The sequence below is a fragment of the Aricia agestis genome, chromosome 10 (genome assembly GCF_905147365.1).
Source record: "Aricia agestis chromosome 10, ilAriAges1.1, whole genome shotgun sequence".
In the NCBI taxonomy this organism is placed as follows: domain Eukaryota; kingdom Metazoa; phylum Arthropoda; class Insecta; order Lepidoptera; family Lycaenidae; genus Aricia; species Aricia agestis.
In genome coordinates this window covers 2,311,523-2,326,357 of record NC_056415.1, presented here as the reverse complement: position 1 = coordinate 2,326,357, position 14,835 = coordinate 2,311,523, and the positions used below count along the sequence as shown (strand labels likewise).

The window sequence follows — 14,835 nt, the reverse complement described above, 5'->3', positions numbered from 1 at the left end:
AGGTCTCGTGTAGAGACTAGAGGTATAAATATAAAACGCTACTTAGGAGCTCCTAAGTAGCGTTTTAGATTATCTAGGTGCCCTTTACTATAATGTCAATAGGGAGAACTTCGGCGCTAGAGAGTACGGTCGAAAGCATAATTTCAGAAAGATCTTGAATCTTATTGCCTAGGAATAAGATTCAAGATCTTTTTGAAACATCTCTGACATTTATATAGCGCGACATAATAAACCTTGTTATGCGTCTTTTTAGTAACTCAGGTTTTTCATTCGTGGTAAATGTCCAGTTGTAATTTGGTTTAGTCAAAAAACTTCAAAAGTAAATATTTGTATGAAATCTTGTATGTTTCGTAGTTTTAACCATTATATTATATATATTTTGTTTGTTTATAAAAATTAAGGGTACATGTTTTTCAACGTTAGACAAACAGTAACTGTTCGTTGAAAAGGAAGGTGTGATATTTTGTGTTTGAAAACCATGTTTGGTTTGTAATAAAATACGAAATTTAAAAGGTAAATGCGTAGTAGAGTCAATACAATACACTGTTTATATAAATACTAAAAAAATACTTGAATTATGAAGTTACTAATTATAGGAAGGATAGGAAACGAGAGTGCTCTTTTGGACTGCGTACACACTTGGGCACTTTAAAAATTACTCCTGCGTAGGCCTGCGGAAACCGGCCACCGTCACCAAAACCGGTGCGGGAGTTATTGTTAATATTCGTATTGTTAATAAGTAATAACGAAAAGGGTGAAAAAGCTCTTTTACATGATGAATGATGCTTAACGAATAACTTGTGCAGCATTTTATTATATCCGGATCCGTTCGTAATAACTAATAAGCATCGAGTTAAAGCCTTCTTATTTCTAGTAAACGTTAGTGTATGTTGATATTGATGTATGTCTTTATAGCTAGAAATTTCGATAGTTGTTTTAATGGCGATCATAAAGTTAGTACATAGATGAAATTCTGATCCTATCGTAAAAGGCGGAAAGTTTATTCAAGCGTTGCTATCGCGACATTACTGTTGAAACTAGAAAGTAGGTATGATGGTAGTTTGCATTTTCTAGTTAATATCAGTGACGGATTAAGACCACTTGATGCCCTAAGCAATCCATGCCTGTAGGCCCCCCTATCTGTAGGTACGTCAACTAGAATCGGTGTCTAAACCTTTAACGCCTAAAAACATTAGCTTTTGTCTAGAAACTTTTTTGGCATGGTTTTTGGTGACGTGAGAGTGAGATGTGAACGTGCCCTAAGGACGGATTTCTTTGTGCTTCCTCTGGTGCCCCCTCAGACGTGATGCCCTAGGCAATTGCTTTATTTGATTAAGGGTTAATCCGCCACTGGTTAATATTAAACCTTGGGTCTGGCAAGTCTTACCGCCCACCTATGGTAATGATTACTAAGAAGATTTATTGACTATGTTAAATCAACAAATGTTGAATAACACTTTTATGGCAACTTAATAATTGATTTGAATCATCGACAAATGCGAGATTTAGAATTCGTAAAAAATATATAATATTTTTTACGGTTTTGTTTTCGTTTATATAATTAAGATAAACGTTTAAAAAACTTTTAGCCAGGCGCAAATACATCCTACGTTCTAAGGCCTTAAAAATTATGTCACGCTAGTCTAGACTGTATTATCTATTCTGTGACTGTGTTTGTGATAAATTTATAACTTAAGGGGCCTGTTTCACCACTTTCACCACTTTCAGATAAGTAACGAATAGGCTATCCACCAACTTGACAGATCAAATATGGAGAACCTGTCAAAAAAGTTGTGAATAGCCTATTCGGCACTTTATCAGAAAGTGGTGAAACAGGCCCTTAGAAACGTTGTTATCTTTTTCATAAAACATAATATTATCAACATAATATAACTTTATTGAATTCACATTAAGAAAATGATAAGTTTTTCTGAAAAACTTCAACAAAACGCGCCCAAAATATAAACGCGCGAAAACTATTCTGACCGATATTTACGTTCCTAATTTCTCCCGAATTTTAGAACCTTCGCCAAAGTATTCTTAAAAAAATAACCTGCTACAGTCTTCCTGGGGTCTCCTAGGAAACACTGGTCTCTGAGCGCACAGCAGAACTTCTTGTTCTCCCTCTCAGCGGTCGCATTTGGGAGGAACATAGACAGGATCGCTACATCCTCGTTGTTTTCCCGGGCCCGTCGTATTCTGTCCTGCCCCACCGTCTTGGTGGTGAGGTGGAGGCGGGACTTGAAGTCCTCACTGAGTACGTCGGCGGACATTTTGACACGTCCGTGCGCGGCGGCGGTCGGAGCTCAACTGAGGTACGGAGGCTGGTGTAAGTAATTAGTGATAACGAGCACCGCTGAGGTCTTTAGTATCACTTGATGCATAGATGTTTCATCACTAAACATTTATTATGTTTATGTCTCTATCATCAATTATATTATTATGTTTTTGTCTCTATGTTATGTCTATGAAACTAGATAAGTCATAAGACGTAATAATGCACTTGCAAATTTTCTTTCATACTCCAGTGGTAGGTCATACAATAACATTATTTGATATTTATTAAAACAATATAAGGCTGTCATTATTTATACATTTAATTAATGTTAAGATTCGCATTAAGTTTTATTTCTGATCATTTATAAACAAAAACTAAACGTGAGAAACTTGTTAAATAAATATAACATCCATTAACAAGTTAAAATGCATGTTAACAATAACTGCATTGGCATAACATTTTGTGAAAAGAATTTTCCGGAAAAACCGGCTGGTTACTATGAGCGGATTTTAATTTCCAAAGTAAACCCTTTCTATTGAAATCCCCGTTCGAGGGGGGAAGGGGGAATATGGGGAAAGGGGGGAAAATTCATGTAGTGCTTATGCCTCGTGAGTAGAGGTTTTAGTGAAAAGTTCATGCGGGGATTTTATGTTTTTCCAGCTGTAAAGTTGCAGTGAAACTAGCTTTATTAAAATGTTATTGGATTTTGTATGCAAGTTATGTAAGTTTCGTAAATATTGTATTGCGTAATCAATAATCATTGACTTTATACTATACTTTGTGTGTGATTTACGTATAAGCCGTATATCTAATAAGTTGTATAGCAAGGAGGAATGCTTAGCTTTACGAGGCTCTAAGTTTATAACTTATTCTTTGGAAAGGACTAGGATTTATAACATGTTTAATTACATTACCTGGGGCCATTATTATTGTTATATTCGAATATTCTAGAATAATTCGCATGCACGAGTTTTGCATATCATTTCTACGTGACCAACACGAAATGATAAAGTGTTACCAATGATCCTTTGTTTCATGCGAGTGTGATATAAATTATAAACAATTAATAATAACAAAAATTTATTCCATATTCATTCATGTTTTCAACTAAACATGATATGCAATAGGTTTGAATTTAAATTGGTGTACTTATTTGTAGTTTATTACAATGTAGAGTAAACACAAGTATTAAAATACAATATAAAACAATTAATTATTTTCAAATACGAGTACAAAATAGTAATTAATGTAATTCACTTATTCAGTATTATACTTTTTTCTTCCACATTTATTGAAACATCTTAATTTTAAATCGTTAATTTGTTATTCAGATACTTATTCTTAATTTTAAGTAAGTAAATCGTTTATTTCAAAATGTCTCTAAATATCGTCGACATCCTGGGATATCGCAAGGTTTGGCGTTTGGTGTGTCTGCCGATACGCAATTTACCTCGCTGTTTGATATTAACCCCACGATACACTTAAGGTCAAATCCATACTTCCATACTAATATTATAAATGCGAAAGTGTGTCTGTCTGTCTGTTCACGCTCGAACCGCTGAACCGATTTTGCTGAAATTTGGTATGGAGATACTTTGAGTTCCGAGAAAGGACATAGGATAGTTTTTATCCCGGAAAAATGTACGGTTCCCGCGCGATAAACTAATTTTGGCGCAACGGAGTTGCGGGTGTCATCTAGTATTTGATAAATTTACGATACGCTCATAATATTTAACATGGTAGCCAGCCATCATTTACAATATTGTTAATGCGAATGTGTCTTTCTTTCTGTTACCTATCTTTTTGTTACCGCATCACATTTAACCCATTAAAAAAACAACATTTAAAGAACTTAACGATGGTACGAGGTACCTATTATAAAATTACCATCACAAAATCCCAAAAAGTCTCAACACAGCGAGTAAACAAAACATCAGACTTTAAGGCGTTTCCTATCTCAATCTCATACAATATTAAATCATGTGCGCCTCTTCTCCATTGATTTATCGCACAAAACATTGCTCGTAGGTGGGACTCATTAATTCTGGCCTTATGGCGGAGTGATGATGAATGCTCCGCTATAACTGTGTTGACGGTGATTTTCGTCTATTTTACGGAAAACAGGGGGCATTTATTTCAGAAATACTTAGAAAAGAAAATCGTCATTTTGTTGATATGCAATAGATTTTTAAGGAAAAGTGTTCAAAAATAAAGTGTTCAAAATTAATGATATATCTAAAATAACAGGCTTTTGCAAAAATTGTGTTACCGACGAACACAATTATTTCATTGTACAGTCACAGAATACATATTATTGTACAGTTAAAGTTCAGGAAATGATGCAGCACCTTATTAGAGTACATATAGCAGGTTTCTCATGATGTACGGCTTAGTCATAATTTTTAGTAGCATTAACTATAGCAAATTATTATTATAGATTGTCCAATTGTAATTCTTACGGTGAAGCCTTTGCATTCAGATTACTTCAGTAGTTATTTAAAAAAGACTGACCGAAAATGTATAAGACATTTGTGTCAAAATCTACTAAGTTAAACCAATAATAATAATTTAAGATATTTAATAATGTTATTAAAGCCAATAATATATTTTCTGAAGCCTTAATACGAACATTAGTAAATAAATGAAATACATATAACGCATTGTCAATAGTGTACACGGGGGCCTAGGGTGTATTTCTAGGAGGACTACCTGAGTGAACGCGAAGTCTCCAAATTGCCTCCCGCTTGGCCTGAGGCCCGGGAGTCTGAAGATACATGGAGGAAATGGCTTTCTCAGCAAAATATCGGCAATTTGTCGAGGCAAGTTGTGTGAATTGTGATAAACTGTCATATCGTGTCATGAATTGTGTAGTTCTACAAACATTTTTTTCTTATGGACATTTTTAGGATGTTCTTCCTAAGTTTGCGTATGAAATTTTATTTTAATATTATAGTAGCGTATAGTTTTAGAACGTATATACCAGATATTATGTTAGTATGTTGTGTGTATGTGTTTATATTATGTACGTGTGTATGTCTGTCATGAGTGTCTGTGTGTGTAACCACATAATATGTAAAATTTTTAGAGATGGTATTTTTGATACTGAGAAAAATTGTCTAAGTAATATTTTCCTAATCGATTTTTGTATTCGTGTAACTTAAAAATGGATTTTCTTTTATAACTTGTACCACATTTACCGAACGTCAAACAATATAATATTTGTTTAACACATACCAAAAGTTGGAACTAAAATCATTAATAAATCATTTGGAGAGGCCTGCTGTCCGTCTGTTTGTGAGTCAGTGTGTAGGTAGCGGCAGATACTGATGTCATTATACGGATGAGCTTATCATATCACCTTGTTTATTATTAATCTTATACAATTATATAGCTATTATACAGCTAGTATACTTGGGATTGACACTGGTATACTTGGCCAAGGCAGGTAGGCTGATTTTGATCTGGAGTACTGAGTATTGAGTCAGAAATAGTTTCTAGTCTCTACCATTATTCGTATTTTAGAGTGTGTAGTTTGTGTGTGAGGTTTGATGTGCATGTTTTAGGAAAAGTAGGCCACTTCACACTTACAGTCAAACATGTAAAGCCCCACCTATAATTCAGTAATATAACATAATCATCATCATTATTGAATTCATTAAAAATTAAGAGTATTCTTAACTGTATTGTAAAGTGTAAGCAATAGTTGAGAAACATTTTAAAATATATATTAATTAATTTTATTATCAGTAACTATAGCAGTATTAAACTTCCTTTTTGGGAGTCGGTTGACAACTAAGCTACATTAAGCCCATAATGCCACATACATAGATCAAGGAAAACCCGTGTACACAACACACAGAATCTGAATAGCTCAATTTCGCGTCTTCGTAAGCATAATACCAGCATAGTAAAAGTCCCTTCGTTACTAGCTTTCAAATTATACTCCGCCCTAAGGGCTTACTTTCACTCGCTATCACTATATCGCGCGTGCCTTATCATTACGACTTGTTAAGGCTCTATTATGTAAGTTCAGCAACCATATCCGTACTAATATTATAAATGCGAAAGTGTGCCTGTCTATCTGTCTGTTTAAAATGTACGGTCCCCGCGCGATAAACGAATTGGCAAAACAGTTGCGGGCGTCATTTAATCTAAAATATTAAGTATAATATGACTATCAATATCAATTGGATGTATATTAAACATATAATTAATGTTGAAGAAGAATATTGTAATTTGATATAGAGCAGCCTTTCCCAAAGTGAGCGATAACGCCCCCTTGTGGGCGCTGAAGGTTTAAAGGGTGTGAGACCCAGAAAAAAAGGGGGGCGATGTGTAGATGGGGTTGTAGAGGCTTGGGGGTGATTTTAGCCGGATGCATTTTAAACCACTGTTATAGAGTAATGAGGTGACGTTTATCGCGGCTAAATGTGCAGTTCTTATGGCACCCACGGTTTGCGGGCAGCATGTATGTCACCATTAATGTAATATGTAATACTCCCCACACCGGTTTCGGTGACAGTGGCCGGTTTCATTGAAACCAGACCAGGTACGCAGGAGTAATTTTATAGTGCCCAAGTGTGTGCGCAGTACACAAGATCACTCTCTATTCCTTCACTCTCATAACCCAGTGGGACGGAAGACCGACACGACTGGCGAGAGATCAGGCGCAGGACCGACTTTTTACATGCCCATCCGACGCATGGATCATCTTACTTGTCAGACAAATCAGGTGATCAGCCTGCATTGTCCTAACCAAACTTGGAAATAACATGTTTCCAACGCGGGATTCGAGCCCACGACCTCCGGAGTCGAGAGCGACGCTCTAACCACTAGACCACGGAGGCGTTAAATTTACGTCACCATTAATGACGAATATGTATGTCATTTTTTATAATCGAAATATGTCTCCGTTAGTAGCGGTACTAAGCATAGTTATTGTACTAACAGTTTGTACAGTGCACACTGTTTAGAGAACAGTTATGTTATGATTTGTCATCTATTTATTTCTAGTTGGGTCCATTTAGTTGGGCTGCCTACACGTTACAAATTGCAATCTTTTTTAAGGTAGATACTGCTTTCCCTTGGGACCGAAACACATAACGGTGTCGGCACTCGGTGCAGCACTTCTAAAATCCACGACAAGATAATATACAATAATTCAAAACTCAAGTAAAACAGACTTATTTAAAAATAGCGTTTTAACTACTGAACTAACTATGATTTTGGATTAGGATGATGGGATCTTGACATTTGATAGACGCGACGGCTTTACATGAAAACTTTACGTACACTCATATAACTCGTACTTAGATACATAAACAACAAAACAAGCGTGAGATTTGTACAGAACTGAATCATCGTCTGTCATTGTACGTGGGTGCCGAAATTGATTATTGAGCATGCGAAAAACATAATGTTATGTCTGACACGTGATTTCATACAAATACGGCTAATTCATGAAGTGGGCTTATCAAAAGAAGATGAATCCGGCTTTTTGATGTCTTAATCACCGCAACATATTTTATTTTGTGCGTAAGAGTTGACAAATTATAAGGAAATTTAAGTATTCTTGCAAGAAACGGAATTTCAACGACTGATTAATTTGTAAATGGACATTTTTATAGTGAAAACTTTAGCGGCTTTATATAATGTACTTTTTGTAATGGGTCATAGATCAGAAATGTTGAATACACGACTTGATCGAAAATTCATAAGACGGACGTAGATTACACCGCAGTCGCGTTGTAGGAAAGAAAGTTTTCGAACTTATATGGTCTGTCAAAAAAGTGAAGAAATTAAAAATTGGCAACATCGTAGTGTCATCCCTTTCAAATCAATCTAAGAAAAAAGGGATGACACTACGATGTTGCCACTTTTTAATTTCTTCACCGGAACTGCTGTTTCGTTTCCATTTCTGCCGTCACTCCCGAAGTGCAATGGTTTTTTTATAAAGGTTCTATGAATCTGTCTGCCTGTCTATCTTCGCGCCCAAATCGCTAACCCAATTTTACTGAAATTTGGTAACGGGATACTTTGAGTCCCGGGAAAGGACATAGAATACTTTTATCCCACAAAAATATACGGTTCCCGCGCGATTAACACATCCTACTAATATTATAAAGGCGAAAGTTTGTTTGGATGTATGGATGTATGGATGTGTGGATGTGTGGATGTATGGATGTTTGTTACTCTTTCACGCAAAAACTACTGAACGGATTTGAATGAAACTATACAATAACATAGGTTATACATCAGAATAACACATAGGCTACAATTTTAACCGACTTTCAAAATGGGGGAGTTGTTATGTTCGTTTTCTTATGTTCAACGATTACTCCGCCGTTTGTGAACCGATTTTCAAATATTTTTTTTTTGGTATATAGGGTATCATCCCAATTTGGTATTATATTCACAAAAGTGGTGATCTGATGAAGGATCCATAAGTAATCGAGGGAACTCCTCAAAATTTATAGGGAAACATGTGGTGACTTCAGTTTCGTGAGAAGTATTCTAAGCATATGCTACTAACAAGTAAAATTTTGCACCGAGGTATAGCTGGTATACCGTGGTCCGGAAGGTGCTGAGAGAACTCCTGATTCTTTATAGATACAAGTTTGGGAGTTTCGGCGTTGTTTTAAGAACGGAAAGCATATGCTACTATGCAAATTACATTCATCATCATCATCATCACTACCATATTATACCATGCATCGTCCCATGATGGTTATCAAGCGATAATTAAAAAAATCTATACCTACCTAATATTATAAACCTAAAGAGTATGTTTGCTTAAACGCGTTAATCTCAGGAACTACAGGTTAAAAACTTATTTCAATGTTAGATAGCTCATTTATCGAGTAAGACTATAGGCTATATATTATCATGCTAAGAGTAATACGACTCAGCAATTTTTATGGCAATATTTGGCACAGATATAGAGTAGACCAACTACCAAGTGAAGGAAATAGGGACATAAGCTATTTTTAATGGGAAAATGTACTGTTTCCGTAAAATTCCTAATTTACGCGGGCGAAGCCGCGCGGGACATCTAGTTTTAAATAATTTTTTTTTTTTTTTTTTTTTTAAGAGCCTATGCTGTCCCACTGCTGGGCAAAGGCCTCCCCCAAGTCCTTCCATTCATCCCGATCCATCGCCACCGTCGGCCAACCTGGCTTGTATGTGTCAAGTTCATCGCGCCATCTTTTGCGAGGTCGACCGCGGCGGCGTCGTCCATCATCAGGTACCCAGTCTGTGGCGATCTTTGCCCAGCGGTCAGGATGCATACGGCTAATATGACCCGCCCAATCCCATTTCAGTTTGGCAGCCTTTATGCCTATATCTGTTATACCAGTTTTGGAACGCAGCGTGCTATTTCTTATTCTATCTGTTAATCTTACTCCCAATATGCTGCGCTCCATCGCTCTTTGGCACGCCCCGAGATGGAACCGTTGCGACTCAGTCAATGACCAGGTCTGTGCGCCGTAGGTTAGGACGGGTAGAATACACATGTCGACGAGTCTGCGTTTCAGGGAGATTGGTAGATCTCCCTTCATCAGCGTCTTCATGGACCAGTAGCTCCTCCAGGCGTTTTCTATTCGTTGATCGACTTCTTTACCCTGTCTATTATCAAAAGAGACTAGCTGGCCCAAGTAGATATACTCGTCGACATATTGTATTTCTTTACCGTCTACCTCAACCCTACGTTTTTTGCTATTGGTCATTATTTTCGTCTTGGACTGATTCATCGCTAATCCCACCTCGAGGCTTGCCTTGCTTAGGTCTTGAAGCATATTTTGCAACTCCAAGGCTGTAGGTGCGAAAAGGATTATGTCGTCGGCAAACCGAAGGTTCATCAGCCTCCTGTTTCCGACCACAACACCTCCCGCCTCCCATAGGTCTGCCAGATTTCGGAATACCTCTTCGAGGACACTTGTAAAGAGTTTGGGAGAGAGCGGGTCTCCTTGTTTAACCCCCTTGAGAACTCGGAATGCTGGACCAGTGTTATTTAATTTTATATTAGCGGAACTGTGATTGTAAATTATTTTTAAAATATTTATATACGTAGTATCTATGTTCTGGTTGTGAAGGGCTTGAAATATGGCAGTGTGTTTAATATTGTCAAAAGCTTTGGTATAATCGATGAATGCCAGATATAGAGGTTTGTTGTATTCCGAGTATTTCTCAAGGAGTTGATTTATTGTTTGAAGGTGGTCTGTTGTGGAGAGACTGTGGCGAAATCCGGCTTGCTCTACTGGTTGGTGTTGGTCTAGTTTGTGGTCTATGCGGTTGAGTATAACTTTTATAAAAGCTTTGTACAAGTGAGAGACTAAACTGATAGGGCGATAATTATTTATATTATTCTTTTCACCTTTTTTGTGTAGGAGTATTATATTGGAATGTAGCATTTTGTTGGGGAATTTTCCGGATTTAAGGATTGTATTGAAAAGATTAGTTATATATGGAAGCAGAGTGGGAGAACCAATTTTGAGCATTTCAGAACTGATACCGTCCTCTCCAGGGCTGCGGTTGTATGGCATACTACGTAAAACTATTTTCACTTCTGATTCTGTAATAGGAGGGATTGATTCTGAACATTCGTAGTTTAGTGGGCTGTATTCGGTTTCCGCGATATCAAAATATAGCTGTTTGTAAAATGTTGTAGCTATTTCCATGATTTTGTCCCTGTTACTGTGTATTTTTCCTTTGCTGTCTTTAAGGCTATTTATCCAAGTTTTTCCTTTTGTGGTTCCCTGTTTTAGAATTCTCAATGATGAATTATTTTTTAATGCTTTTTGGACTACGTGGGTGTTAAGTTTCCTAAGGTCTTTTCTTATGCTACGCTTAACTTTTCTATCAAATTCCCTATATTCCTTGGATCCTGTTATCATTTCAGTTCTTTTATCTATTAAATTTATAGTCTCAGCTGTCAGCTTCTGTTTTTGTTTTGGTTGTATTTTAATTTTTTGAGTGCTTTTGCAAATTCCTGTTAGAATGGCATTGTATTGGGTTTCTGGGTCTGAATCGTCTAATTTCAAGCTACTAAAATGGTTAAAAAGGTCTAAATTAAATTGTTCGTGGTTATGAATAAGAATTTCTTTATTGTGTTTGCAAGGAGATTTTTTAAACATTTTTGCGCGGTGAATTTTAAAGTTAAATTTTACTTTTGCTCTCAACGGTCTATGATCGGAGCTGTATTTTATTTTATTTATAGTGCCGACGTCTTTGATTATTTGTTTATCGGAGGGTAGGATATAGTCTATTTCATTGTTTGTGGAACCGTCAGGTGATATCCAGGTCCAACGTCTTTGTGGTTGTTTGTAGAAAAAACTATTGGCGATGTGTAGGTTTTGGCTATAGGTGAATTGCAAGAGACGAGTGCCCCGTTCATTGCGAGTTCCGAGGCCATATTTTCCGATTACGTTTTCGATGTCTAGGCCTTGTCGACATCCAACCTTGGCATTGAAGTCCCCTAAGATGATATTCCAGGTTCCTTTATTCTCGTCACATGCTTTGTTTAGCAGATCATAGAAATTATCCACGTCCTCTTCAGAGTACGCAGATGTTGGAGCGTAAACTTGGATTAGTGTAAGTGTTTTATTAGGTGTAAGCTGAAATTTGAGAACTGCAATACGTTCGGAATAGCCAATAAACTCAATAATGTTATTTTTCCATTTTTTTGCTACCATAAACCCAACTCCATGTCTTCCACTAGTCAGGCCAAAATGAAAGAAAATATTATCGTCTCTTTCTTCAGTGTGCTCACCATCGCGTCTGACTTCCGCTAGTCCCATTATATCCCATTTAATGTCTTTAAGGGCATTTTCAAGTTCGATTAACCGCTCGTCTTTTAAAAGAGTGCGAACGTTATAGGTGAGTACATTTAGCAAATCGGTGTCCCTTATAACGTTAGCCATGGTCGCTTGTAAAGATACCGCCGCCCGGGGATTCTTAGCACCCCTGATGCCGGGCACTCGGGGCCGTGATGTTGTCGTGTCTGTCATATTGGGGGGGTTTGGACCGTAATCCGCCACGCTGGTCCGTTTGCGTGTTGGCAGATAGAATTATATAAATATATATAAATAGATAAATAAATTAATATCACTATATAATGTTATAAATACACATACATAAATTTAATATATTATGAGAAAACAATCTGTAACACCAGAGGAGTCACAGATTGTTTCCTCCTTGGGCGCCCGGAAACCTCACTCACTCGGCGAAACACAGCGCAAGCGCTATTTCACGCCGGTATTCTGTGAGGTTGTAGTCTTTCACCGGATGAGCCTGCCCACACGTGCCGAAGCTTGGCTCTACTACTACTAAATAAATAAATAAATAGCCTATATTAAAAAGCTTTGGATATAGTTATAAACTATACCATGAATCATGATTCATGATATACAAAAAATAAAAGCTTATTCAAACATTCAGTTACAACATTTTACTTTGGGAGCGGCGCGAATCACGAACAAATTCAATCGGCGCGTAGAGCGTCGTATCTCGTAGGTCGTATCTAATTAATTGTGTTTTCCAATCAATGGACGAACTTGTATGGCATCATTGGTTTAAGGCGGAGTAGTACTCGAATCTCTATTTGGTTTGTATTATGTCATTGCTAATAGGAACGTCTTTGATTTTTTCGGACGCACAAAAACTTAAAGAAGAAGCCACTTGAATATATTTTTTATGAAATGTCTTTAGTTAATCGTACCGTGATGGATTGTAATAAAAAATATACAGTTTATTGTTGTACTTAGTAAACTCTTTGAAGATTACGTAAATATTTAATGGCGTAGTCAATCAAACTTAATATCTTATGTAATAGTAATAAATTATTTAAATATTTACGACAAATCCAAATTATAACCTCAAATAACTGTCGCCATATTTGGTGTAGTAAACAAGCAGCCAATTTGCCATAAACAAAGGAAAATATGATCAAAATATGATCATTTCTGTGTCTCCGAAGGCTGAGGCCAGGACTGGGTCGCCTTACGAGCCATACCGGGCAAGGGTAAGGCGGCGGCCATACTTGGGCAAGCCAGCATGCGGATGACTGATTTGTAGAGATTCTTTATTTATTGCACCCGTCGTAAGGCAAGGTAGGGCAAAAACTTGACAACTTAAATGTCAAATCCATTCATACTTCCATAATTTATTTACTGACTGGTAATTAAAAAGATTAAGAGGTTATGTTTGTATGTAATTTGTAGGAGATGATAACTACAAAATACAAGACTGTGAACGACCTCGTTCCGAGTTTCCTACAAAAAATACCAATGGCAAGTATCGAAAAAAAGTTGTAAAACATCGTATCTGCATCTTTATTAATGTAACTTGAAATTAAAGCCATTAGGAAGTGGAAATTTAGGACACTTTTGTATGACCGGTGTGACCAGCCAGGTCATCTGGCATTGGCAAAATTCCTGCATACTTTGGACCAAAATGTGTAAACACACTTATGTTTGTTTTATAAATATTTAAGTTTAGTATAATGTATTTTCGGACCTTTGTTAACATTTACACTAAACCAGTACAAGTTTGTATAATATACATTATTTATGTTTCTTCAAAGTCAATTCTAAATTTTCAAGAAAATGAACTAAAACTCTTTGCTGCATTTTTCACCCCGGTCTCCGCATTTTAAAATCTGTTCGACACATCGCTCATTGAATGCAATACAGCCATAAATAAAAAAAAAGTGTTTTATTATGTATAAAATGTTTTATTGCATAATTGGGGTCTAATGTTTATCGAACATGTCATGTTGGATACACGTCATAACAGCTGCGTTTAACAATTCGAATGTCGAATCCAACAAGGAAAATTCGAAATTCCAAAATTAAAAAAACAAAACGCTGGCTAGCATTGCATGGCTCACTGGAGCCAGAGATCAGAAAAAATCGGACGCCCGCCGGACGTACACCGTGTGCGGGGTCTAGTACAAAATGTATAATAGAGAGAGCGCGATACAAATTTCTGCCATAGGATCGACGGCATCTGACTCATCCGAATCGGACGTCAGACACGTCAGAATTCTGATAGTATGCGGGGTCCACAAACCCACAGATGAGCAGAGTGCGTTCCGGCGGGTGTCCGAATTTTTCTGATCAGAAATTCTTATAATGTGCGGCCGGGGTATACCATTGCACTTCCAAGTTCAAATAAAAAAAAAACTCACCGGCGCGGAAGACTTCGCCGCAGCCGTCGCAGCGGCTCGCGAACTGCGCGTCATAGCAGTTGCCGCAGTAGATCTTGTCGAGCTTGGAGCCGAACTGCTTGTCGACCAGCGACACGCGGCACTTGGCGCACAGGAAGCACGCCTCGTGCCAGTGCTTGTCCTTGTACGACAGGTCCTGGAACAAAAAAAAAACATCTTATATCAGGAACTTAAGAAGGCGAAAGAATATCCGAGAGTGGAAAAATAAGAAATCTATCGAAGAACTTTTAAGACTACATCATATAAGCCTATAGTTGTCCACTGCTGGACATAGGCCTCTCTCAATGAACGCCAAGATCTCCTGCTACTCGCATCCAACATGGGCCTGCAA

At 37.2% G+C, this 14,835-nt stretch overlaps 1 protein-coding gene across 10 annotated transcripts in view; it reads right to left on the bottom strand.

Annotated features, from left to right (window-relative positions):
* LOC121731023 (four and a half LIM domains protein 2) overlaps nucleotides 1–14,835 on the bottom strand; it is a 170,976-nt gene that overhangs the window by 14,884 nt on the left and 141,257 nt on the right. For 9 of the 10 annotated variants that reach the window (XM_042120323.1, XM_042120319.1, XM_042120322.1 and 6 more), the window contains one exon: nucleotides 14,466–14,640. In XM_042120323.1, the coding sequence (XP_041976257.1) occupies nucleotides 14,466–14,640 (175 nt within the window). Of the gene's footprint in view, nucleotides 1–2,053; nucleotides 2,313–14,465; nucleotides 14,641–14,835 lie in introns of those variants that run through there. The other variant, XM_042120329.1, reaches the window with a different exon arrangement.